The sequence below is a fragment of the Sceloporus occidentalis genome, unplaced genomic scaffold (assembly GCF_023333645.1).
Source record: "Sceloporus occidentalis isolate IW3139 unplaced genomic scaffold, rSceOcc1.0.p SCAF_2, whole genome shotgun sequence".
In the NCBI taxonomy this organism is placed as follows: Eukaryota; Metazoa; Chordata; class Lepidosauria; order Squamata; family Phrynosomatidae; genus Sceloporus; species Sceloporus occidentalis.
Window position 1 is genome coordinate 55140104 of NW_028316982.1, and position 26922 is coordinate 55167025.

Sequence of the window (26922 nt, forward strand, 5' to 3'; positions counted from 1 at the left end):
TTTCCTTGAATGTCCTACATTTTGCAATGCCTTGTCCTCCTTGCCACTTAGGACATCTGTTCACCCTGCGACTGTATGATTTTTAACAGTTATTCCTGATGAAGAAGCCAGTGGAGCTTTGAAAGTGTGCCACATGTATTTTGTGCATTTTGGCTGGTCCAATGAAGGTATCACTGTTTTGTGGATCTTGGATGTTATTGTACTTCGCTCTATAACCAACATGGCTGCCCTTGGATATATACAACCTTCCTTCTCATTTATACTGCCTTTTCACCAACCAGGAAGTCTTATGGGCTGTGTGCCTTCCTCTGCTTCAAAAAAGCAAGGGGTGGGGAGTGGGTCTTTCTGCCATTACAGCAAAGGCAAAGATAGGATTGGCCTGGATCCCGACTTCCTCTGGCTAAAGACCAGGGAGGAGTGCCATTCCCTACTTTGTCCCACATGAGCAGGGTGACCAGATGTCTTCCTTTTCCAGGAAATGTCTACATTTCAATCTTCTCTCTAGGAGAGTTCGAAAATGTCCTCCATTTTGAGCATGACTAAGACATTGGGTAGCACCACGTTTGCTGTTCCACTTTGAGAAATGGTGTCTTCTTGGCAGCCTCTCCTTGCTGCAAAATAAGGGGCTAGGAGGGATCCTTCTTTAAAATTCTTTCTTCTTCTTAGGAACAGCAGCAGACAAAACCCAGAGCTTGGGGGTGCATTTCTCAGAGGGGGAAAAGAACAGCAAACAGGCAATGGGCTGCTTGAGGACACAGTGCAAATGTTGGCATGGGTTTTTTTCCTGTAATTCCAGCGTAATGGATAAAAGAAAAGGAATAATTTAAATGTAGATTTGGTTAAGGATTTGTTGCTGGTAAAGTACAATTTTAAGCCTTTGTCTTGCTCAGAGTTCTGTAACTATGGTCCAAAACACACTGCAGAAATAATCCAGTTTGAGACCGCTTGGACTGCCCTGGCTCAATGCTAGGGAATTCTGGGATTTGTAATTTTGTGAGACATTTAGCCTTCTCTGTCAGAAAGAGCTCTGGTGCTACAATAAATTACAGTTCACATGATTCCCGTGCGCTGAGCCAGGGCAGTTTAAGCGGTCTCAAACTAGATTATTTCTGCAGTGTGTTTTGGACCTTTATTGCAAGTCAATAATAAGGCATTTTAACATAGATAAGTTCTTCAGAAAAATATGGTTGAATACATAATAAAATACAGTATATGCAATATTGTTGTTCTTAACTGCCCACAACTCATGGTGACCCTGTGGATGAGACATCTCCAAGCCTCTCCTGTCCTCCACTGCTTTGCTCACTGCTCAGGTCCTCTAAGTTCAGGCCCATGGCCTTTCTAATTGAGTCTATCCATGTGCTCTCGCTCTTTTTCTGCTGCCTTCTGCCTCCCTAGTATTATTGTCTTTTTAAATGAGTCTTGCCTTCTCATGACGTGGCGAAAGTCCAACAGCCTCTATTTCATCATCTTGGCTTCCAGGGAGAGTTCAGGCCTGATCTGTTCTTGGACCCATTTGTTTGTATTTTTGGCTGTCCTGTCCACGGTCTCCCTAGCACTTTTCTCCAGCATCACATACATCTCAAATGAGTTGATTTCCCCTTGTCTGCTTTGTCCGTACATGGTGATGGGGAATACAATAGTTTGGACAGTTCTAACTTTACTATTCAGTTGTACAGTATATCTTTACACTTTAGGATCTTACCTAGTTCTTTCATGGCTGCCCTTCCCATCCCTAGTTATCTTCTGATTTCTTGACTGCAGTCTCCGTTCTGGTCAATGTTTGATCTAAGGTACAGGAACCCTCTGATTATTTTGATTTCCTCATTATCTAGATGGAATTCATGTATATCCTTCCTGGAATGTAGCTTTAAATAAACCATATGAAAGAGCAAGTGAGGCATAATGGTTTGAGCACTGGAATCCAACTCTGGGGACCAGGGTTCAATTCCCAGCTCAGCCCTGAAACCCACTGGATGACCTTGGGCAAGTCACACTCTCTCAGCCTCAGGGGAAAGCAATGGCAAACCTTCTCTGAACAAATATTGCCAACAAAACCCCATGACAGAGTTGGAAATTACTTGAAGGCACACCACCACAACCACATGAAATGATTTTATATCATATTTTTTGTAGTTTGTCTTTGTTAAGGTCTTGCATTTTTCTTGTGTTTTTCATGCATATGAAATTAATTTATATTATTTTTATAGCTTGTATTTGGCATTTTTCTTGGGTTGTTTCTTGCATGTGAAATGAATTTGTATTTATATTTGGTGTTTTTTTTGGCTTGTATTGGGTAAGGTCCAGCATTTTTTTCTTTGCACATCCTACATTTGGCGGTGCCCTGTTCTCCTTGGTGCTTGGGACATCTGGTCATCCTGTGGTTATGAATATTCCAGACTAACACAACGATGTCCAAGAATCCCAGAGCTCCTCCTTTTCCAGGTCCTCCATTTCAACCTTTTATCCACAAGAAATTCCAAAAAAGTCCTCCATTTCAACCTTTTTATCAAAGAGGAATGCCCAAAAGGTCCTCCATTCCAATCTTTGTATACAGGAGGAATCCCCAAAAGGTCCTCCATTTCAACTTTTGATTTCAGGAGTAATACCCAAAAGGTCCTCCATTTCAACCTTAGTATCGAGAAGGAATCTCAAAAAGGTCCTCCATTTCGAGCAGGACCAAGAAGCATGGACAGATATTGTTTTTAGCTCTTTTTTCTGTGGCCATTGCCTCCATCTTTTGCTGGAGGCTCCTCCATCTGGGGCTGCCTCCTCCTCCTCCTCCTTGGCAGTGATGCTCAGTCACATCTGGTCCTCCTGCATCATCTGCCCTGGAGCCCAGCCAATCCCCTTGAGGTCCAAGGGGGGGCTGCTCTGGCCCCTCAGCCAATCAGAGCCAGAGGGGCGGAGTCTGCCTTCCACCTGCAGGACTGGAGCATCCTTTCCTTCCTCCCTCCTCTTGAGCCCAGCATCAGGACCAGCCTCAGCATCCTCCAAGGAGGAGAGCCCTCTGGCTTGCTCCATGCCCTGGCCAGCCTCTCCACAGCCAGCCTGGGCTTCAGGGACCCCTTGAGCTGCCCCAAGGTAAGCCCTGCAAGGCATGGATCCCCCATTGCCCTTCTTTTCTCTCTAGCCTTTTGCAGCCCCCCCACCCCCACCCCCCATCCTTAAAGACAAGAGGGGATTTTTTGCTTTCCTCTGGCATCCTCCCCCTGTTTTTGCAGGCTCTGCGGCTGGGAGTTGCGCATTGCTCCCCTCCTTTGCAGCTGGCAGGGTTTCAAGCAAGGACAAGAAGCCAGTTTGCAAGCTTGCAGCTCATGGGAGAAACAATTGGGTGTTTTGTGTGTGTCCCATCCTGGGCCCCTGCATTTATTTGGCCCCTCTCTCTGCGTTTTGCCATCCAAGGCTAAGTGGGGGAAGATGAAGAAGAGGGGAGACGTTACAAGAACTACAACAACAACCCTGTGTTTTCCATTCCCTTGCGAAGGCACAGCAAAAGGCATTGTGTCGGTTTGTATGATGTCATGGCCAGCAGTGTTGTGTGTGGATTGTGTGTGTGTGTGAACAGTCGGGCAGAAAGAGATGGGGCTCTGATCCTTTAGAAAGGGAGGTGGCTTCTTGCCTTTCCAGGGCACCCCCACGTTCCCCTCGCTTTCCTCTGTTTTGCAGACAAAGCAACCCCTGGAAAGGCCTTTTTAGGGGATGCCTGCCTCATTTTCAGTGCTTTTGGCCCTTGCTTATTTTTCCTGATCCATCACAGGGAGGGAGACCCCCTTTCTGTTTGGCCAAGGTGGGAGGTTTGTGCTTTGGGAAAAGATTGTCAGCAGCTGATTTATTGTTCTCTGAGCTTCTGAATGACATCCAGCTGGAAAACAGGAAGGCATTGCTTGGAAATGCCACCCCACCCCACCCCACCCCACCCACCCCTCCTTGCGCCAATGGCTGTGACCATGGAGGGCCATGGAGAGACTGCAGAGTCATGGGGTCTGACTGGGCGAGGGCCTGCCCATCCTTAAGGGTGGCATCTACTTTCTCAGCTGCCATGCCATCCCACAGGAAAATGGTTCCTGGGTTTTGAACCCAAGCCTGATTCCTTCTCTTCAAACAGATTTTGGCAGAAGAGAGTGGATGTGTTCAAAATGTCTGCCTTGGCTCTAAGAAATCTGCTCCATTCCCCATTTGCCTGTGGGAGGCCTGCTGTGTATTTCATGGCTCTCAGCTTCTTTGTGGATGTGTTGGAGAGCCTGTCAAAGTCTTCCAAGGCATCCTAGGGGAAATCTCTGGTGCGCTGTATGCCTTTTTAAAATACTGTTTTGCACAATGAAGGTAGAACAGTATTTGAGAGTAGTTAAGCCAAGGTGGGTGTTCTGTCATCTGACACATTTGAGAAGGAAGAAGCTGTTATGTAGCAGAAAGCCTTCAGTCTCCTAAAAAAATAAATAATCTAATTCAGATATGGGTGGAGAACCTGGTGGGGTGTCAGCCATTTTACAGGGTTTAAAGCCTGCGCTGCTGTAGTAACAGCCGTATTCTCTTTTATGCTAGCCTTGTAGCATTCCACGTTACTGCTAGAAACTGATAGGGAGTGTTTGTTTACATAACAGGTAAGTTATTCTTGTCGCCTATAAACAAAAGAAAGCAATATACATTTGAGAAGGCAACTTATAATATGTTCAATAATAAATACTGTAATGAAAAGTATATTATTACAAAATCGCACAAACTACTTGGCAGTATCTGTGTTGGGTAAAGGGGAGAGTCTAAATTATTAACAGTACTTCTGTCATTAAATCTAGCAATTGGTCTGAACACTACAAGGTCTTTTACTAGCTCTCTGACATTCTATAGCAGAGTAGAACTTCAAAGCTTTGGCGATGGCTTTTTGCTGTCAGTGAGGAATGATGCATTTTCCTGAATGATTGTGGAAAGACAAAAAGAGCCTGCAGGCGTTAGATACATGGCAGAGGAGATTGCAGATTGCACCACAGCCTTCTTGGAAGTCACTCGAGGCCATCTTAGGAACAGAATGACTGCTGGCAACATGGCTGAATATAATGACTTTTGCTAGCATGCAAGGGCTTGGGCAAGAGATCACTCATCTCTTTCCCCACCCAGAAGCAGACCCTCTCTAAATTATACTGGAGAAAGCAAACATTTTTATAGAGTGGTATACATTCTTAACCAGAGGTCAAAGAGGCTCAAAATACCATTATTTTCCTACTCTTATGTACGTATGACATCGCTTCTGCTGTTAGACAGTTGTAAAGAGGGACTGAAGGAATATGTATCTGCAGCAATGTGGGCTGTTTAAGGATAACAACTGTAAGGTTCTGTCAGATGGGGATTATAAGCCCCTTGCCATGCCTCCTCCACATTTTATACAAGTTCAATAATTATCATTTATGGTGTAATCTTACAAATGTCCATTCAGAGGTAAGTCCTACTGAGATCAGTGAGGTTTACTTCCAGGTAAATGAATGTAGCTGCAGCAATGTGGGCTATTCAAGGATAACAACTGTAAGGTTCTGCCAATTAGCTGAGGGTTATAAGTCTGTTGTCATCCGACTTTATACAAGTTCAATAATTATCATTTATGGTTTACCCTTACAAATGTCAATTCAGAGGAAAGACCCACTGAAATCAGTGAGTTTTACTCCCAGGTAAATGGATGTAGTGTCACAGCCTTATATTCACCATTATGATCGTTTTCTGCCTTTTTTAATGTCCAAGAAGAAGTAGGGATTATAAATAACCATAAATAGGTGGTGATGATGGCATAAAGTCAGTTTTTCTGAGCAGTGTTGCAGATGATGAAAGTGTCTGTATCATCCACAGTAATCTTTGATAAGGTTGTATCCAGCTGTACACAGATTGAATGTTAAGGTAGCTACATTTCTTATACATCTGCCCTTTCCAAATGAGGTTGTAATTAGATTCAAATTGTCAGAGTCTTCATGCAGAATATTCATCTTTGCTCACATCTAATTTACAATAGTGACTTGCTGTTATTACACCTTATAGCTCTTTGGTATCTTCGGTGTATCTTCTTGTGACCCAAACTAAACCAGGCCTAGTGTTCTGCATCTTCTGCTTCAATCTCCACAAGCATTGCACTCTCCAAATGTGTTGGTCTAGAGTCCCCATCATTCCAAACCAGAATACCAATGGTTATGCTGTCTGGTGATGCTGGGTGTTTTAATCAAACAAGTCTAGGGAGTGGCAGTTTATGGAAGTTGGTTCAACAACACTAAGGGGACGAGTAAGATCACTGCCAAAATGTGGGGAGGTTGTAGTGAGCTCTAAAATTCACTGGCTTTCAAATCCGTTGTTGTGTGCCTTCAAGTCTTTTTCAATTTATGACACCCCAAGGCAAACCTATCATGAGAGTTTCTTGGCAAGATTTTTTCTTCTGAGTCTGAGAGCATGTGACATGCCCAAAGTCACCCAGTGGATTTACATGCCCAAGTAGGAAATTGAACCCTAGGTCAACACTCAAACTACTACGCCATACAAGCTCTCTGTGTAATCCTTAGCCAGCTTCATTCTGATATAGGGAGTTCTATGGACCATAGCATTTGCAGATTCCATTTTCACAACTGTTATGTTACATTTTCATTTTCTCTTATGAGTTCTTGGTTCCTTTGCCTACAAATTAGCTTCCTTCACCCTTTAAATACAAATATTTCATCTGAAGCACGCACAGAAATTCTCTCTCTCTCTAAGGGCGTTCATTGCAGAGACTTGATACGCAAACAGTATAATCAAAAGGTCACATTAGAAATAATGCCACAAGAAGCAGCAGGGATGGAAGGGACTGCTATATCCTGTGTTAAACCACTGTTCCAGCAACACTGATGTATCCTGGTGAGCCACAAGTATTCAGGCAAATAGCTCTTTCCCGTCCCTGAAAAGCTATACATAGAGATGCCAGGGTTTGAACCTCTGGTATTACATACTCAAACCATGTGTTTTCCCAATGAGCCAGAGTCAGAGCCCCCTGATTCAGTCTCTAAAGTGCGCAGGACTCCAGCAGCATACTGTGGAGACAAATGAATCATAGCCTGAATGAGTCAACAGTGTGAAATGGTTGCAGAAAAAAGGCAAATGCTCTTTTGATATCTATCATTAAACGATTTATCTTCAAAGCCAGGGTTACCAGGTACTGGTTGGTTCTCATCCCAGGTTTTATGTTCAGATACACCATTCTTCAAACAAAGAAAATAAATTGAAGCAATGCAGAGATAAGCAGAGATTAGGATTTAGAATATTTTGGTTTGATTTTCAAATGTTAAAAAAGAATGCCATTAAACAGAAGTAGAATCACAATTAATCAATGAAATAGAAGGAAAGAAAAGAAAGGAAACATAGTCTGAAGTGGCATTCAAACAGATTTAGAAAAAAAAAGCGGGATAAAGCAGGGGTAGGCAACCTTTTTGAGCCGGGGGCCGGGTTGCTGTCCCTCAGGCGACTGGGGGGCCGAAGGCGGGGGTGGAGCTTCAACCCTCCGGGGCGGGGCCACATGCCGGGGGTGGAGCTTCCACCCTCCGGGGCGGGGCCATGTGCCAGGGGTGGAGCTTCCACCCTTCGGGGCAGGGCCATGTGCCGGGGGTGGAGCTTCCACCCTCCAGGGGCGGGGCCGCATGCCGGGGGCGGAGCTTCCACCCTCCGGGGGAGAGGCCTCCCCATCTTTGCTGTCCCCTGATGGGGCCCCAGGCCCCATCAGAGACCGGCAAAAAAGCTGGGGGGCCCGCCAGCGCTGGAGGGCCCCTTGGAGGCCCCCAGAGACGGCACCGGGCCTCCCAGAGGCCCCCTGCCGCCCTCGGAGCCCTCCTGGAGGGCCCCGGTGATGGCAGCGGGCCCCCAGAGGCCCCCTGCTGCCCTTGGAGCCCTCCTGGAGGGCCCCGGTGACGGCAGCGGGCCTCCCCGTGGCCGCCTGTTGCGGCTTTTCACCGCTCTGGGCGCTGCCATTTTGGGCAGCAAAATGGCGGCGCCCATAGCCCCAGAGGCCGCTATGGGCGCCACCATTTTTTCGCCCAAAATGGCGGCGAAGTCTCGCTCGACCTCGCTGCCATTTTGCCGCCCAAAATGGCGGCGCCCATAGCGGCGAAAAGCCGTGATGGGCGGCGGCGGCGGCAACAGCAGCCAGGGGCCGGTCGCCAGACCTCCGCGGGCCGCATCCGGCCCGTGGGCCGGAGGTTGCCGACCCCTGGGATAAAGTAATACAATGAAAGTAAAAATGATTTGGCAATGCAGGAAATAGTTAATTTTTAACATTGCTTTGTATGGAAGTTTCCAGTGGGATGATTCTGTTTCCATGTCTTGGGAATAGTTTACAAGATCACATTTACTCATATATAAAAGGACATAATGCAAATGCCCTTTGAGTCTCAACTGAATGAATAATTCTGTGAAGATTAATCCAGGACACTTTGTTACTTGCATTTAATGGAATCCATTTTTGTCATTTTTCTGATGACTTAACATACCCTGGCTATGTGTGTGTCTTCAAATGTGCCATACCATGAGTGCATCTACTTGCACACAAAACCATGGGCTACTGTGCTCAAGAAAATGCAGTCTCTACAGTGCTGTTGCTGTTATTAATTTTATTTACACCCAGCTTTTCCCCAAAAGTGGGTCTACAGGCAATTACAAATTAAAATACATACAATATAGCTAAAATCAATAAAAGATCAACCCTGAAATAGAATTAAACGATTATTGTTAATAATGAAACAATTCAAAACCTACAACTAAAAATAGTTTAAAAATCAATTTAAAAGGTAAAAATAGAACGATACAGCCTCCTCTTGAAAGCCCTTTCTTTAAAAATCTTCACTTCTTAAAGAAGAGAAAAGTATTTTGTGGCAATGGAAGAATAGTAAGGAGGGGGCTATCCTGGCCTGCCTAGGGAGCCCTGGTGGTGCAGTGGTTAAATGCCGCTACTGCCACAACGTTGTGAGTTCGATCCCAGGGCTCCAACATTGACTCAGCCTTCCATCCTTTTCTAGGTTGGTAAAATGATAACCCAGCTTGTTGGGGGCAATTGACTTACAGACTGTAAACTGCTTAGAGAGTGCTTGGTTCACTATGAAGCGGTATAGAAATGTAAAGTGCTACTGCTGCTAGGAAAGGGCTACAAAGTGTACAGATTGACTAAGCAACTGTGATATCACGATGCACCCTCCCACCATAGATTAATCTTTATCCTTAAAAAACAAACATTCTCACTCTTAAAAACAACAACAACAACACTTAGATATCGGCGACCCTATGAATCTCCACAAAATTTTGTCATCAACTGCCCTGCTCAGGTCTTTCAAACTGAAGTCCACTGCTTCTTTGATTGAGTTATTCCATAGTCCCCTGTTTTTCCTACCGCTTTCCACTTTACCAAGCATTATTTTCAATTTTTTCCCAATGAGTCAGGTCATCTCATGATATGCCCAAACTACGAGAGCCTCAGTTTAGTCATCTTTCCTGCAATTATTATTATAATAATAATTATGACAGTTGGCCCTTCTTATACACTGATTGTTTTATACATGGATTCAAGCATCCATGGTTTGAAAAAGTTCAAAAAAAGTATAAATTTCAAATATCAAACCTTGATTTTCCATTTTTATAAGGGACACCATTTTGGTATTTCATTATATTTAATGGGACTTGAGCATCCACGGATTTTGTTATCCACGGGGGATCTTGGAACCAAACCCCAGCGTATAACATGGGTCTACTGTATTATATTTATTTTTGTTCTGCTTTTCTCCCAGTAATGGAACTCAAAGTGGCTAACACCATGTTTAAAATAATACAAATTAAATACAACACAAAAGCATTAATAAAAGTATAGATATAAGATTTTTAAAAAACAATTAAACAATTTATGAACTTAAAGTACTAGACATTAAGAATATTAAAATGTATTAAAGGACTATATATAAATGCCTTACGGTACAGGAATAATTTAACATTCCCACTACACAATAAATTGGTTTGCAAACAGGTTTGAGGTGGTTTAAATGGCCCTTGTTCACACTTGTGCCAAATCCCAAATCCCTGATGCAGTTTGTCAAGGAGGGCCCTGTGCTAGACCCATTTAAAGATCTGCAGAATTCCCTGCGTCTTTTGCAATAAATTGATTCAGTGCTATTGTGAACGGGATTATAGTGTAAACCAAATTATTTGTAAGTGGGAATGAGGTCCTTGCCTCTTCAGGGAGGAGTTCCAAACTCTGGGAGCAGGCACTGAGAAATTCCTCTCCCTAGTTCCCACCAAATGAGCCAGAGACCCTGGTGGGACAGAGAGAAGAACCTCTCCAGATGATCCTAGACTCTCATTGGCTCATAAAGCTTCTAATGAAAGTTCAGACTTGATTTGATCTAGGACTCATTTATTTGTCTTTTTAGCAGTCTATGGCATCTGCAGAACTCTTCTCCAGGACCCCATTTTAGTAGTAAACAATTACTTAAATGTAAATTTGTACAAATAGCAATTAGGAAGAACTTTGATTGAACACAGTGTGTCTTTAAATCTGAATCAACAGGGATAGGATTGCCCTGTCAACTGGATTGCCTTGTCATTTTTAGGAAAATACTGTTGTCTACCTTCAAATCATTTCCAACTTAGAACAACCATAAGGTGACCCTATTACAGACTTTTCTTGGACAGATTTATTCAGAAGGGTTTGCCATTGTCTTTTCTGAGGAAGACAGTATGAAGACGAAAGAGTATGATTTGCCTAAGGGTACCTAGGTCCTCCAGTGCCAAATGGGGATTCATACCTTGGCCTCCTACAGTCCTGCTTCAATACTCAAACCATGCTGGCTCTCATTAAAACATTAATAAAATAAAACACAAATTTATATAAATTTAAATCATGTTCCCAAGTGTTAATGAGTTTATTCCACTGCCTTTGCATATTTTGGTCAGAATACTTCTTAGTGGGTAGTTTACTAAGATGCTGCCAATGTTCTTTCCTTTTATTCCTGTAAATAAAGAGGCTTAAAGAATTACTTTTTAAAGAAACATTGGAAACTCAACATTCTGGGAAGAAACCCAGCATATCCATGGGGGTGCCAGACCCACATCCCACTCATGGTAGTGATGGTGGTTCCAAGTCTCAAGAATAACCAAAGATCAAATCCAGAATTTTCATTCAAATTCAGCAGCCTGCCTGGGACCAGAAACTAAAACAAATTAACTCACTCTTTTAGCAGAGTAATAGTCTTGCTGTGTTGAAAACTGTACAATAAGATAGTAAGGAACAGCCCTGTTAGAAATGCATAGGATTGTTTTTCTTCTTAATATGTATCCCTCATTCCTTTAACATCTCTGCTTTTTAAAATCAATTTTGTATTCTTTGAACTTCAAGTGAAAGGAGAGTTTCATGGTGTTTTATTACTTCCTGTGCATTGAATAAAGCAAAGAATGATTTTTGTCACTCCTTGGATGTTCCTTTGTCTTGCGTTCGGTGGACAGAAACAGGAGAGAGGGTGTGGTCTACTTCAAAAGATAATGGGTCAGAGGATGGAATTCCCTTTAGGCCCAAGAACGTATCACTATGGGCTAGAAAAATTACACCAGCCTCAGGCCATCCCCAGCACATTTTCTTTTAGCACAACAATGGAATAGCCTGCACAAACACAACTCCCATTTATTGGTATTGCAATTGACAAGTGGAACCTGCAACAAAATGTTGTGATGTGGATGGCTTCTGTGTAGGGTGCCAGCCAGTCATACCTTTTCCCAGGATAATCCCCTGCATTCTTGTTTCCCCTCAAGCAACATGTTTCTCTCTCTTTATCCAATTGGCATACTAGAAACTTTGTAAAATAATAAGAAGGTATATCTAAATTAATATACTGCCCAGGATTGTTGTGTAAAAACCTGAGAAATTTGGCATCACTTTCTTTTATTTTTCTTGCAGCTCACTCATGACTGTTTTTGTATTAAATTACACAACTAGAAGTGCAATAAACTGCTTTTGGAGTACCTGTGAATCTTTATTTAATTCTACACTGCATGTGAATATGTTGTTGGAAAGCACATTTTTCTTTTATAATATCTCATTCCATTCATTAGATATGTCTAGTTTCCAGAGTTGCTATCTAACAACTCTATGGTATGATCAGAAAGGAGCAGAGCTCAGGCAGTCTGGTTGTGCATATCAACATCTTTAATATCTACCAGACTTGTACCTGCTAAAATTAATTTCCGGTGAATTGTGTGAAATTCAGACATTAGCATTTTATCATCTTTTTAATATTGTGAGATATGAGGATAAACCAGTAGTGGGGCTAATGTTAAAGAACAGCAGTATTCCATTGTGAGGTTCTATTTCTCATTTTCTAAATATAGCCTTGTCTGGAGTGGGAAACCTCTAACTCTCCAAGTGTTGATGAATTGCAACTCTTATCATCCCTGATAATAATGCAATTTGAGCTAATGAAAACTGGAATCCAGTGACCTGTGTAGGGCCACAAATTCCACACCTAAGCTATAATGGTGTATAGTTGAATTTGTCAGTAGATGCTGGAAAATGCTCTCACACACATATTATATTGCTGAAATATTATGTTATTATTTTATTATATGGCTGAGAGTGTGTGAACCCCCCCAGGCTAACCTATCCCAGGATTTCTTGCTAAGGGTTGTTCTGAGGGGCTTGCCATTGCCATCCTCTGAGGCTGGCGTGTGTGTGTGTGTGTGTTGGCCAAACACGGTGACATAGATGTGCATAATTTGATTGACAGTGTAAAAAAACCCTGAAAATGAGCAAAATGGCAACTCCATTTTAAATCGGTACAAATGATAATGTGAACTTCATTGAAGTTAAATTTCCATGGAGAAATTTGATCGGGGTAAACATAGTGGGAACTTTGAGTTGATGCTGCATCACTGAATCTCCCTGGATCTACTTGTCAGAAAAATGCTATTGTGAATGGGGCCTTACAAACTTGGCTGAAAGATACCTTGTTACTTTAAGAATTTAAAATACATAATATATAATTTGATTGGCATAAATTTATAATGTATGATATATCAAAAGTACAGTTTATTCAGAAAGTAATTACAAATTGAATTTACTTTTTTTGGTGTGCTACAAATGGAGCTACATAATCCTGAACTGTAAGGAATGGCTGAACTCCTGAATTGTAAGATGTATTTGCTTCAATAGGTAAAAAAGCCTCAATAAAAAAAGAAGAAACCATAAAACAAAGCAAATTATTTTGTCTCCACTACTTCTTTGTGGTGTCAAACTGACACAATGTATTCATTCCCATAAAAACAAATGACCAAAGGGAACCAATTTTCAGATACTGTATTCATATGGTCTCCCATAATAGTCTTTTCTCTTGCATAGTATTTAGAAATTATTTTAAGGCTGTAAATATATGAACAGCTTGTCTTAAACATATTTATCTTTCTAAATTATTATATTATTGTGTCTACATCTGTACTGCAGAAATAGTCCAGGTTAACATTACTTTAGCTGTAACTGTAATACAGGTTAACATCACTTTAACCCTAAACCTGCCTTTGACTTATACATTATTATTATTATTATTATTATTATTATTATTATTATTATTATCTTTATATAGCACTATAGATTTGCACAGCGCTGTACATACAAACAATAAAATAGATACGAGTAAACCTGCCAATGGTGTACAGTTTAAGAAACAGTAACATAATACATATAAATAATACATAACAATACAAGAAAGGGTTCAATAAAACAAGCAACAAATTAAAAACGTCAAATAGCAAATAATAGTCACGCAATGCCTGGGAACGCTTCTCTGAACAGACTGGTCTTCAACTCAGTTTTGAAACTGGTTAAAGAAGTGATGACCCGTGTTTGTGGGGAAAGGAGGTTCCAGGAGTGAGGGGCAGCAAGTTAAAAGGGATGAAACTTGGGCAGGGCAGAGAAAATCCTGGGCTGAGACAGAAGACCTTGACTACCAGAATGGAGGACCTGAGTGGGAAGGTGAGGAGAAAGAAGGTCTGATAAATAAGGAGGGGCCAACCCATGGAGGGCTTTAAAAGTCAACAACAGGAGCTTATACTGAATACGGAAAGGGAGGAGGAGCCAGTGAAGGGATAACAGAAAAGGAGAGATATGGTCGGAGCGGTGGGCGGATGTAATAATGCGTGCAGCTGAATGCTGGACAGAAATTAAAGAACGGAGGTGAGAAAGAAGCCCAGCCAGAAGGATGTTACAGAAATCAAGTCGTGAGATCACTAGGGCATGGACCAGGATCTTGGCAGTAGAGGCGGAGAGATAAGGTCGGATTTTAGCAATATTGTACAAAAACAATCTACAAGCCTTGGCTGTGGTCTGGATCTGAGGGATACACGACAGAGAAGAATCAAAAATAAAACCAAGACTATGGGCTTGCTGGACTGGTTGAATAGAAATGTCATCAATATGTGATAATCCAGTTTGAGGTTAATACTGAAGAAATGCTGTAAAAAACCTGCTTTGATCTGATTTTCTCATCCTTCTCAATTCTGGTACTTCCATCCTATCTTCCATCAATAAACAAAGGATCCTGGATCTGGCTGATGGCTGTGGCTGAGCTGAGTGCTCCACTTAGTTCACTGAATTATTTATACTGAAAACAAACCTGAAGGTGGGCCCTGAAGGGCTAGCTCGGTTACTCAGATGTGCAGAGTAGCCAAGCAGATGCAATTTTTTTATCAGTTTTGGAAAGAGAAGTCTGCCAAGACAGAAAACATGAGGGGAGAATATTTTCTCACCTTCCGGATGACTCTAGATTTTCTAAAATTTCCCTTTCTCTCTTGAGCAGTTCTGTGAAATACGCCGGTATCACCCTGGTGGTCTAGAGGCAGTGTTTAAGAATTCAGAGGGCTGAATTGCCCGCACATACATCTTTACTGAAAAAACTGCCTAGTGGAAAATGGCTGTTTTGATTTCTTGTGGTGTGACAGTTACTCCCACACTGTCTTCTTGAAAGCTTACTCCCAAAGCAAACCCATCACAGCGATACTACGTTCTTGTTTGTCACCCCAATTGTAGGCTGAAGGCTGCTGATAGCCACAGACATAATTTTTGTGGGGTTTTCGAGCTATGTGGCCATTTTCTAGAAGAGTTTGTTTCTGATGTTTCGCCAGCCACAGGTGCTGGCGAAATGTCAAAAACAAACTCTCCTAGAAACAGGCCACATAGCCCAAAAAACCCACAAAACACTATGGATGCTGGCCATGAAAGCCTTCAACTTCACAGCCACAGATATCTTAGTCAATAATATTTGTGAACTGTAAGCAAGCAGCTGTGAGAAGACTTTCTGTAGACTTCTAGGGCTTTTCTATTTGTCATGTGTTCTACCCATCACCTTGCTGGGTAATAAACAGCCATTAAATGCTCAGGTTCTCTTCCAAAAATTTGGTCACGTGGGAAGTGACAGAGCAGACAGTCTCACAGATTAAGGAAAATCTTGTTAAGTAATCCTTGCCAAATTAACTTGAGTCACCAGGATTAATCAGTGCTTTCTGATGTGCCTTTTCCTCCTCCAACTGCCAAACGTTGCTTTACACAGTACAACAAACTTCCAATAACCAGGTGCCCTCCAGGAGTTTTGGACTACAAAGTCCATCAGACTTAATATGGGCAATTGTCAGGGTTGGCGGGACCTTTAGTCTAAAACATCTGGAGAGCCTCAACTAGGGGAAGGCTGTATTATGAATATGAAATAGAGATAGTAGGTGAGAATTTTTATCAAAAAGAAGAAAAGAGAAACCCACATAATTACTGGTGGTTTTGGAGGGAGTGTGATCACATTTCCCATAAAAAGATGCTGGAGCAATGTTGTTTCCAATCTGATGGGCCTAGGTTTGTTTGTGCTATCACCCATTGTCTCTCCTATTTGTCCCTTGCCCCTCTGCAGTGAAAAGTGATGTTATTCTGTAATATCAATATTTTATCTGGTTCTAATTCAGCTACTTACTCTGTAATGTCAACGTGCTGGTTAAGGTTTCATCTTAGGTATCAGTGTTTTTCTGTTTCTGTTTCAAGAGTGGGCAACCATGGGAGGCTAGGGAGCTGCATTAGCTCTCTAGGAAAGCTTGGGTGGACTGTGCCTCCCCACGCTGCAAAAAACCAAACCAAAACAAAACAAAACAAAACAAACCCAATTTGTTTGCCACCAAAAGTCCCCCTGTGCCCTTCAGGGCCTGTGGAGGGCATTTTAATCATGTTTTTAGACCATTCCCTGGACCATTTTAGGCCCAAGAGAGGTCTTTGTTCAAATTATCCAAGAAATTACACTTCCTATATAGGGAACAGATCTGTTAAAATTTGGTCTTGGAACTGATCAATCAGATTGGCTGGTTAATGTAATCCTATCTTGTTGTTGCGCATCTTCAAGTCAATTCCAATTTACAGCCACGCGAAAGTGAAACTTTCATGGGTTTTTCTTAGCAAGATTTGCTCACAGGGGATGTGTTCCTTTTTGAAAATGTTACAATTCTTATAAAGCTGTATTTAATTTTAATTTTTTCCTGATCTTTTTTATTAGGCTTTAAAACATAAATCATACAAATATGAACAAGCTGTATTTTATTATAATAAATGTTGTGAAACACTTTGAATCTCATATTGGGAGAAAGATGTGATATTAAATATAAAAAGAATAAGAAAATTTTAAATATGAAATTTGTATGTGTATGTATATGTATGCATGAGTGTATTTCTGCATATTTGTGTCTGTGTGCATATGTAAAAATATGTTTATAGATACACACACACGCACACACACATATACACAGACAGACAGATATATGTATACATACTTACATACATGCAAACAACCAGGATTAGAAATCAAATTAATTAATTACAGTAAACAAAAAAAAAAAGGATTAAGAATCCACGAATCAGAAACAATTTACAAACCATGCAGTGCCGGCGATGATACAGCAAAATTTAATGCTTTACAATGCACCTAGGACCATAAATACTGGTTTAAAAATGTCATAGTGGGATTGCCGGTGGGGAATGGAATGGGGTGGATGGGACATGGGACACCATAGTAAACAGAAACAGATATCATTTTCTCTATAATAACTTAAGGCCCTTAGGTCTTTGTAGCTCAGTATTTCTGAACATTTCCAGTATATGCCATAGATATCTGAGAAGATTCATTGCACAAAAAGGGTTGGCTGGTATGATGCCATGGAACATTTTGTCATCTCCTTGGCTACAGATTCCTTTTTTAGTTTCCTGCACTTTAAGAGGAAAGACGTCCGATAGCCACGTACAGAGGTGATGAAGAGGTAGTTCTGTTTCAAAGGGTAACGCTACATACTGTGTTAATACAGTGGATGTAGCTATAAGTGATGTATTTACTCAAATTTAAGCATCTAAGTCTACAATCCAAGCTGTTTTTAATAAGCCTAAATTCACCTCCTATGTAGTAAGAGAGCGGGCTCATTCCAATTGGCAGTATAACTCGATTTCTGATCAGGCTTTGCTGCATGTCAGAAATCGATTCTAAAAGGCTCTTTGTTTCCACTACAAACAAGATAGAATGGCTTAGCAACTACCTGCCTTTGCAAGAAGTTGAAAGATTCATTGATTGATTAATTGATTAATTAATTTTATTTTATTTTTAAAAAGCACAGAAGTCACAACCACAAACTGAAAAGGCAGCACTGGGTGTGTATGTGACATCTCTGGGGAGGGATGGTACACACACCCCTGCTGCCATTTATCCCTCCCTCTGAAAGAATCGATTCTGACCTGGTGTTCCCACTTACTGGGCACGCTTTAGAATCGATTCTTCTCAAAAAACCCACCACTTTGAAGGTAGTGTCAGGAAACCCTGGGTTATTTGAATTTGCCCCGCTTCTTTGCTCAGTCCAATGAGGATCGGAAGTGGTTTCAAATGGGAATGAGAGTTTGCTTCGGAGCAAAATGCAGTGGGAATGAGACTGAAGTTAATTTTAAAAAAAATCTAAACTGGAGAGCAAACGGCTTAAAACTCTCCTATCTTTGTATGAGTGTCTGCAATGTATCAGGTATTCCATTAACCTATTTTTGAGTAAGAAAGCATACAACTTATAGCTACATATTACAGAGTGTCCTTTAACTCCAAGTAGCACAGCTTGTGTATGATCAGTGTGTGTACCTTTCAGGACAAGGAAATCACCAGCCAGACCTTAAAAGAGACATTGCCAACATAATAATAATCTCTTTTGTGTTTCTTACAGGTCATTTTCAGGTGTGGAATCAATACAGAAGGAGAGAAACTTCTAGGCCGCCAAAATGGCAGGAGCCTCTGTAAAGGTGGCGGTGAGAGTGCGCCCTTTCAATTCCCGAGAAATGGGCAAAGATTCCAAATGTATCATACAGATGACAGGAAACACCACAAGTAAGTAACTGCAGCATCCTTTTATGCAAGATACTTTCAATTGCATTTGAACTTCTCTTCTTTCTGATCCATCAGCAAACATAGTTGATGCACTAGTTTTAACTGTGCAAATGCATTCCTGGTCACTGCTTAAACCTGGACTTCCAGGCTTAGGGCTGAATCCAGGAGTATCCCCAAATGTGAACCTGTGTTTTCAAGGGGAATGTAACCCCATATTTTTATTAGAGTTACATATTTAATTATATAAAAATTATATTATAAAATTTTCATAATTTTGTCAATTTTTAATATATTTGATTTTCAGTTCATCAATTTGCTCTCTAACAGTCTTAGTGGGTCTGTCTTCTTTTATGCTGACTGTTTGTGGGATCTCACATGCATGTGTTTAGCTACTTTTTAAGCACTTCCCTGTTGGCTGATCCAAATCTACAGATGTTGCAAAGCTCTGAGTGTCATGCAGGATTCAGGCAAGAGCTTCAGAAGTATTGTTTTGAAAAACAGAGGTTTGCCTATAAAAGTGTTGGAAGTTGCTCCTCCGAAGCCTAATATCCCTTATTGAGATGTGAACATCTGACTTGTTTCTAAGCAACATATTAAGAATAAGAATCAGCTTAGTGATATACTGAATACATAGATCTGATTTGAGCCTTTAGTTCCTCTTTTGAAATTGCTTGTTTTCTCTGTATGATTCTGAACAAGGAGACAAACTACCGTATTTTCTGGCATATAAGACGACTGGGCGTATAAGACGACCCCCAACTTTTCCAGTTAAAATATAGATTTTGGGATATACTCGCCGTATAAGACTACCCCTCTTCCAACGCATACCAAATAAAAATTTTAAAAATGTAAGATTTGATTTCAGTATGGTAATTTCCATTCAAATGCTTATGACATGCAGGTATTTAGCAGGAAAACTTGTTGTATACAAAGCCTAGCTGGATTGGTCAGCTCTCCCTGCCTGCCCAGCCCTCCCTGTCTCCAAGACTATCAGAGCGGTAGTGCAAACACGGCTCTTTCCCCATACACCAGGCGTCGTGGACGCCTGCAGCTTGCTCCACCCTTCACTTACACCTTTCCGGTGAGACAACCCCTCACCTCGTCATCAGGACCGTGTTAAGTCATTTCTTTCCACGAATCCTAGTGAGTGGATTTTCTTTTACCGTATTTGTACAGTGCCGCCCTTGCTGCTTTCATATGGTTGCTGCATATGGTGGGGATGCAGCCATGGCCGTTTTTTAACTCCCCCCACTATATGCAGCGGCTGCAGATTCTCCCAGTCTGGCTTGGAAGTTTCAGCACCTGCCCTATAAGATAACCTCTGACTTTTGAGAAGATTTTCCTGGGTTAAAAAGTAGTCTTATACACCAGAAAATACAGTAACTATGGCGCGTTTCAGACCGCCGGATTGCGGCGGTCTGGCTCCGCCTCCGCTTGCAGTGTCTGGGAGCTGCAGCGGCCAAACCGTGCGGCTCCCGGATGCGCCGAGGAAGGAGCGCGGAAATCGCGCTCCTTCCTGGGCCCCAGAAGAGACACCGCGAGGCGCTAGTCGCGCACTCGCGGCGTCACTTCTGGGGCACAACGTGCGGACACACAGCGTCCGCTACATCAATCTGGCGGTGGCCATGTGGAACGGCCGCCGCCATTTGTCACGGACTCTGTCCGTGATAGGGTTAGGGGCGTCTGGAAGAGATGCCCCTTTTTAAAACTGGGACGTCCTCAGGACGTCCCTAATGGCGGTCTGTAACCCGCCTAAGATGCTCTTGTCGTTTGAAGGAGCACTTTCCTCCAAAGCTCCCCAAATCTTCTCTCCCCCCCACCCACTGAAACCATGATGTATATGTGTGTAGGGTAAGTGAGGCCTGTTACAGACAGCCAAAATAAAGCTGCTTCGAGTCACAGTGGAGGTATGGTGTTTCAATGATGCATGCGTCCTAAGAGTTCAGAACTCGCATCAAAGCCACGCTCCAGCCCTAAGGACTGGAGTGTGGCTTTTGTGTGGCTTCTGGACCCTTAGGACGCATGCATCATTGAAACACCATACCTCCACTGTGACTCGAAGCAGCTTTATTTTGGCTGTCTGTAACAGGCCAGAGATATGTAAGGTATTAGACTGAGGCTATTGTGAGAACTTCCCTTCAACCTAACCACTGGGTGGGCTTTCCCTTGTCTCCACTTCTGACCACCTGTGTGAAGACTTCCTCCTGCTCCACCACCATGACCACCAACTGTTCGGTTTCTACTAATCCTTCCTCTGCCATCAGTTGTGAGGTATATTATCCCATGCCTACTTGCCACTACCCCAGTCTAAATTCTCCTCCCAAGTTGCTATAAGCCACAGGTTGCCAAAGGTGCCATAGGCTGTTAGAGATGCTGCAGCCACAATGTTGTTAAGTTCAATCCTAGAGGAGGGCTCCAAGGTCCACTTGGCCTTCCAACCTTTTGTAGGTTGGTAAAATTAGTACTCACCTTGTTGGGGCCAGTTGGCTTACATATTGTAAACTGCTTAGGGAGTGCTGGTTTACTGATAAGCGGTATAGAAATGTACTTGTTATTGCTATTACATAGTTCTGGTTCTTAGCCAGCTGACCTCTGAAGGCTGAAATGCAAAAAAGTAACTTCTCCAAGTTACTTTTTTCTGGACCTGGTTCTAGACCTGACTTTATCTTGTAGTTATATGTCTGGAACACCACCACAGGGTGGGTGATGGGTAAAGAGTGGCTCAGCAGTAGATAGTTTCAGGTGAAATTCAGCAGGCAGACAAGAAAATGGTTTAACACCCTCAAACACCTGTCTGTTCTTCCCTACATGTACCCCTTCACATTTGTACATGCCACCTGAAGAACCATGATGTTGGGAACCCTCTGTTTTCCCCATGAGTTTGTTGTTCCTACCCTCAGCTCACCCCAGCACATCATAGTATATAGAAATAAAGAGGAGACCAAGGCTGTAAGGCTCAGGCCCTCCCAGCATGGCTCTTAAAGACACATTCTCTTTTTCCAAACAGTGCTACTGCTGTTGGTCTCTGTATGCTAATAGAAGCCAGTGACCCAGAGACCTGCTGACACTGACGTTTTTTATTGCACAGGACAAAGCATTGATAACAAACAGCAAAATGAGTAGCTAATCCCCTCAGTTGGACATGGAAAGCTAGTTCTTTTGAGAGTCTCAATGGGATGCATGGCATGTAACAGCTCAGCAGTTTCATCTGCCTGGTTATTAATTAGACATAGCCAATAAATATGGATATATGTGGTCAGAAAATGTTTTTGGAAGCATGAAACGTGGTTCATTGCTAGCTAAATTTGTGCTTCCCACCCCTGCTTTGAATTGCGGAATCATAGATTCCACAACAGCCATCAAGTCCAACCCCCCTGCCATGCAGGAACTCACAATCAAAGCACCCCTGACAGATGGCCATTCAGCCATTGTTTAAAAACCTCCAAAGAAGGAGACTCCACCACACTCCAAGGGAGTGTGTTCCACTGTCAAACAGCTCTTACTGTCAGGAGGTTCCTCCTAATGTTAAGGTGGAATCTCTTTTCTTGTAGCTTGCATCCATTGTTCTTGGTCCTGTTCTCTGGAACAGCAGAAAACAAACTTGGTCCATCCTTAATGTTACACCCCTTCAAATACTTTAACAGGGCTATCATATCACTTATTAAACATCTCTTCTCAAGGCTAAACATACCCAGCTCCCTAAGTCATTCCTCATGGTGCATGGTTTCCACACCTTTCACCATTTTAGTTGCTCTTCTCTGGACAGAATACTTACTTGAAGTTTATAAGTTTGGTTATAACCCCATTTGATGACAGAGGAAGAGCTCTGTCTGTAGTAATACTTTAAATACACATACAAGTGGGTTTCCTCCCCCCCCCCCAACCCATTTATATAACTGAAGTGGCTCTATGGCACCTTTGGAAATTTGTGGCTTATACAGTGTTGTCCCAGAAAACCTGGAAAATCCTGGATTGAAGGGACTACTGGCTGGGCCAGTTGAAGCAGCAAATCCTGGATTTCTCCTTCATCACAGGCCAATGGGTATGTTAAAATGTGGCAGTGGCAATGAAGTAGGAAACTGTGCAAGAAGACTGGCACAGGCATAGCATTGCTACTTTATTCTTCCATTCTCTCCCCTCTTCCTTTCACAGACCCAGAACGCTGAAAAGGAAAGAAAGCAAACAGAGATGGCCTTGTGTTGGCTGCTTGAGCCTAGGCAGCATGGTGGAACTTTGCTTCCTTTAGAGAGTTAAGGGAGTCTCTTCATTCTCTAGGGCCTGTTACAGACTGCCAAAATAAAGCTGCTTCGGGTCTCTTTGGAGGTATGTTATTTAAATGATGCATGGGTCCTAAGAGTCCGGAGGTCACACCAAAACCACACTCCATTCCTAAGCACTGGAGTGCAGCTTTGGTGCAGCTTCCGGATTCTTAGGATGCATGCATCATTTAAATAGCATACCTCCAAAGAGACCTGAAGCAGCTTTATTTTGGCAGTCTGTAACAGGCCTTGGGCTTGTTGGAAGCCTGGCTCTCTTCACACCAAGGGGGGAGAAAAGGGAAAAAAATAGAGCTCTTAGCTTGGTACTTTCATACTGAGGTTGAAACATAATTGTAGAAAAAGTGCCATGATTAATGTGTTGAATTTGTATAATCAGAATGTAAATTAATAATATTCAGAAGTATAAGAATTTGCATAATATGCAAAATAGATGCCTGGATATAAGGGGCAGAAATATGGCAACCCTAGGTTTACAGCAACTTGAGCAAAGATTTAGACTTGGGCTGTGGCTAGCAGGCATTGCATTATATGCCCTTCTCTTGTCCCCCCATTCCATATGCCGCAGCTGTGATGTTGTGGACTTTTTGAAGGGTGTGGGGTGGGGTGGGAATGTTGTTGCATTTGTTAGAGAAACTAAGAGAAGGGTTGTCATCCACTTCATCTTTGCATAGTTCTGGTTCTTAGCTACTTGACTAAAGGTTCTGGGAGCTGCAGTGCAAAAATATAACTTCTTCAAGCTCTGGTTCTGGATTGTGCCTTATCTTGCAATTATATGTCAAACATCACCTGGGAAGCATGGGTGGATAAAGAGTGGCTCAGCAATGGATAATTCCAGGTGAGATTCAGAAGGCAGGCTAAGAAATGGTTAAGATGTATTATAAAATCAAAGGGCAGTGTATAGAAACACTTAATTTAAAACAATTTAGAAACCATTTAGATTTTGCACACTGGATCTCTATTTGTCAATAGGCAACCACAGGCTATATCAGACTTGCTGACCTTCTCCTGATCCCATTGCCACAACTGCTTTTTTACAGGCTTTCTGTCTTGGAGTGTTACAGTGCTATCTGCCATCATGTGAATATGGACAGTGTCCAATTATTATTATTATTATTATTATTATTATTATTATTATTACATGTTATGTGAGAAAATATAATAATGATTGTGAGTTATGATGTCATGTTTGCTTAAATGCACGGGCGTTTTCTTCCATCAAGCATTCAGTTATGGTTTCACAAGCTGCATCTGCATTGCAGAAATAATCCAGTTTGACACTACATGTACTGCTGTAACAGAAATTTCAGGAAACTTAAATTTCTAGGATTTGCAGAGCAATAGAATTGGCAAGAGGACCTAGTAATTGAAAATCCATAAGTTTATTTCCAATTGTCAACAAAGGAAAACAATGAACTCAGTGGAATTCAAGTTCCAAAAGCTGAGACCCCGAACAAGACAAAATGGCTCTTTTTATATTATTCAAGACAAAGAAGCTTCTTCAATACACCTGATTGGCTAATTACAATTTAAACATACAGAATTCTTACAATCAGAACAGAAATACATGCATACATTAAAACTGCATCATCACTCCTTACCCCCTCCTGTAGGAATTCAGTGGCTTTCCTCCTAACCTTGCTTCTGAATGTCAACTATGTGTCCTTATCTCAGTAGTTTATGTTATGTCTTTTTACTGGTGCCAGCTTCCATCCAGGTCAAGATGCACTCCTTATTCCTTTGCTCTAGTTTTCTAAACTCCAAGCCTTTATTTCAAAAACCATCTCTCTGGCTGACAAAGGTGACTCCATCTTTCTATAGTTTTTTATTTCAACAAGGAATATTTCCACCACACTGCCATGGCTTAGTGCTATGGAATTATGGGAACTGTAATTTTATGAGACCTCTAACCTTCTCTGTCAGAGTGGTTTGGTACCACAACAAACTATAATTCCAAAAATTCCATAGCATTGAGCCATGGTTGTTAAAGTGCTGTCAGACTTCATCATTTCTGCAGTGCAGATGTAGCCAGTTACAACCAGATTTGCTCTGACATTTGAAAACTTCTGATTTAATAACAAGTGTGACACTGTGATCTCTTACTCCTTCCCTGCTTTTTTCCTGTGTGCTGCCTTCTGCAATTGCTATAGTGAGCAGAATTCTAAGTGTGTCACACAGTAGGGTGACAGAAGAACTGGGGCATGAGAAATTCTAGTGCAGGGTTAGGGAAAAATGACAGGGATTCTATCTAATAGCAGCCCCAATGAGGGTTTAGATCTAACACATTACAAGTAATGTACTGAAGTTACCTATAACACATTACTTTTTGGGAGAGGGGAGTCACATGAGGAGGAAAATATTATTTTTGCAATATAATATAATATAATATAATGATAGGTAATATTACTTTTTCTGTGTATGTAACAAGTAACATCTATTTATTGTTCTGGAATGTTTTTTGAGGTCATTTTGAGGAATGTTTTAAGTGTAAAAATTAAAATTAAGTTTTAAAAATAACACACCAGCAAGTGTATAATATGATGAATAATATCTTTCATCTGAAAAAAAAATTACAACCAATCTGCTGTTTTTTTTAAAACATTCCAAGGTGTGGTTCAGTCAACATGGCAAATGATCAGGGATTGTGAGATTGCATCAGTGGTCAGATCTCATTGTCCAGTAACATTTGTGGTCTTTCACAATATACAGTTATGGCATCATGATGCCACTTTAACTGTCATGGTTCCACTTTTCCCACTTATGTGTGGTTTTAAAGGTATAGCATACAACTCCAGATTTTGATCTGCTAAACCTATACACAATTTCATAAATACCATTAATATATTTTGGTTTCTGTTCAGATTGTATGGTGTTAGTAATCTGCATTTTAAGGACCAAGTGTTTGTAAAGTGGGGTTGGGTGGGGTAATGTTCTATTCTGAAGTGTGTTCCAGTCATGTACGTATTAAGTACTATAATTCCTTTTTACTGTTATTATTTTAACTGAACTTCACACATAGATGCATACTTATATTGTATGTAAATAAACATGATGGTGTCTTGCTAATGATTGTGCCGAGAAGGTACAGACGTAGTAAGTAGGAGACAGCAACCAGCAGTGATGGAGGCAGAGGCAGTGGAAAGGACACATCTTCCACCTTAGCTGTTTTTAAATATCTTGAGCCAAGTTTCTTTCCTCAAAAATGTGGGACTCAAAAGAAATAGCTGTTGTTTTCCTTTCATTTCCTAACACACAATTTCTGTACTCATCTCCATACATTTTCTCTCCTGTTTCCCTTTCCCTAACTGTCATCAGGGGGCTTTTTTGCAGTGCTCTGTAGTACTGATGGTTAATGCCAGAACAAATTCCTAGTGCAGATATATATACTTGAGTTAGTCTGTAGAATCATTATGTGGAGAGATCTTGTAGCACATTTGAGACTAAGAGGCAGTACAGACCGTCACTTTGTGCCGGCCTGCTAGGGCTTAACTAGGGCGGAACATGCACATGCTCCAAGCCCTCAGTCTGCCTGGGCACCATCTTGGCTTGCACCTGTACACACAGGACACACCATGATGACATCCCCCAGGCACAGCACCCAAACGGCGCTACGCAAAAGGGCTATCATCATGGCACATGCACGTGCCAATGGCGCCTCTTTGGGGATGCAAAAAGAACCTGCTGGGAAGCGGGTTCTTTTTCGTCCTTCTGGAGGCCACAGCGTCTGGTTGCCACTGCCTCTATCTGGGGCAAAAATGGGCAGCCAAGGGCACCTAACGTGGTGTCAAACTGCATTAATTCTGCAGTGTGGCAGCAGCCCTGGTCCTCTCACCTGGTGACCCTACTGGTTTTCTTCTCTTTCTTTTGACACCCTTTTTTGCCCCTTGGGTGAAGATTTTTAGTTTTTAGGGGTCATAGATGGACCACCACTACCCCACAAATTCATGGGATGGGATCCAGATTTTTCCACATCATTAGAATGAATAATGCTTCCAGCTTGCAAAAGGAATATGTGTACATTAGTCACCATTCCAAATATCTCACCAATAAAAAAGTCTTTAACCTGTAAAAACCTAATTGGCTTTTTGACTAATTTTCAATACTGTGACGAGAGATTGGAACCTAAGTTTTATGTCATGTTTACCTTTAACAAACGAAACAGCGGAAATCAAGGGGTGAAAATAATTATGACGGGCAACAGGGGTGCCAAAATATTTCTCGCCTAGGGTGGCAAAATACCTAGA

The 26922-nt window shown here is 41.8% G+C and overlaps 1 protein-coding gene across 25 annotated transcripts in view; it reads left to right on the forward strand.

Moving 5' to 3' along the window:
* Window positions 1-2955: 2955 nt before the first annotated feature.
* The window catches only part of LOC149318339 (kinesin-like protein KIF1A), a 144246-nt gene continuing 120279 nt past the window's right edge, over window positions 2956-26922 (forward strand). For 20 of the 25 annotated variants that reach the window (XM_089509467.1, XM_089509469.1, XM_089509473.1 and 17 more), the window contains exons 1-2: window positions 2957-3084; window positions 18241-18401. In XM_089509467.1, the coding sequence (XP_089365593.1) occupies window positions 18296-18401 (106 nt within the window). In that variant the 5' untranslated portion in view covers window positions 2957-3084; window positions 18241-18295. Of the gene's footprint in view, window positions 3085-3353; window positions 3511-18240; window positions 18402-26922 lie in introns of those variants that run through there. The other 5 variants (XM_089509462.1, XM_089509466.1, XM_089509468.1 and 2 more) reach the window with 3 other exon arrangements.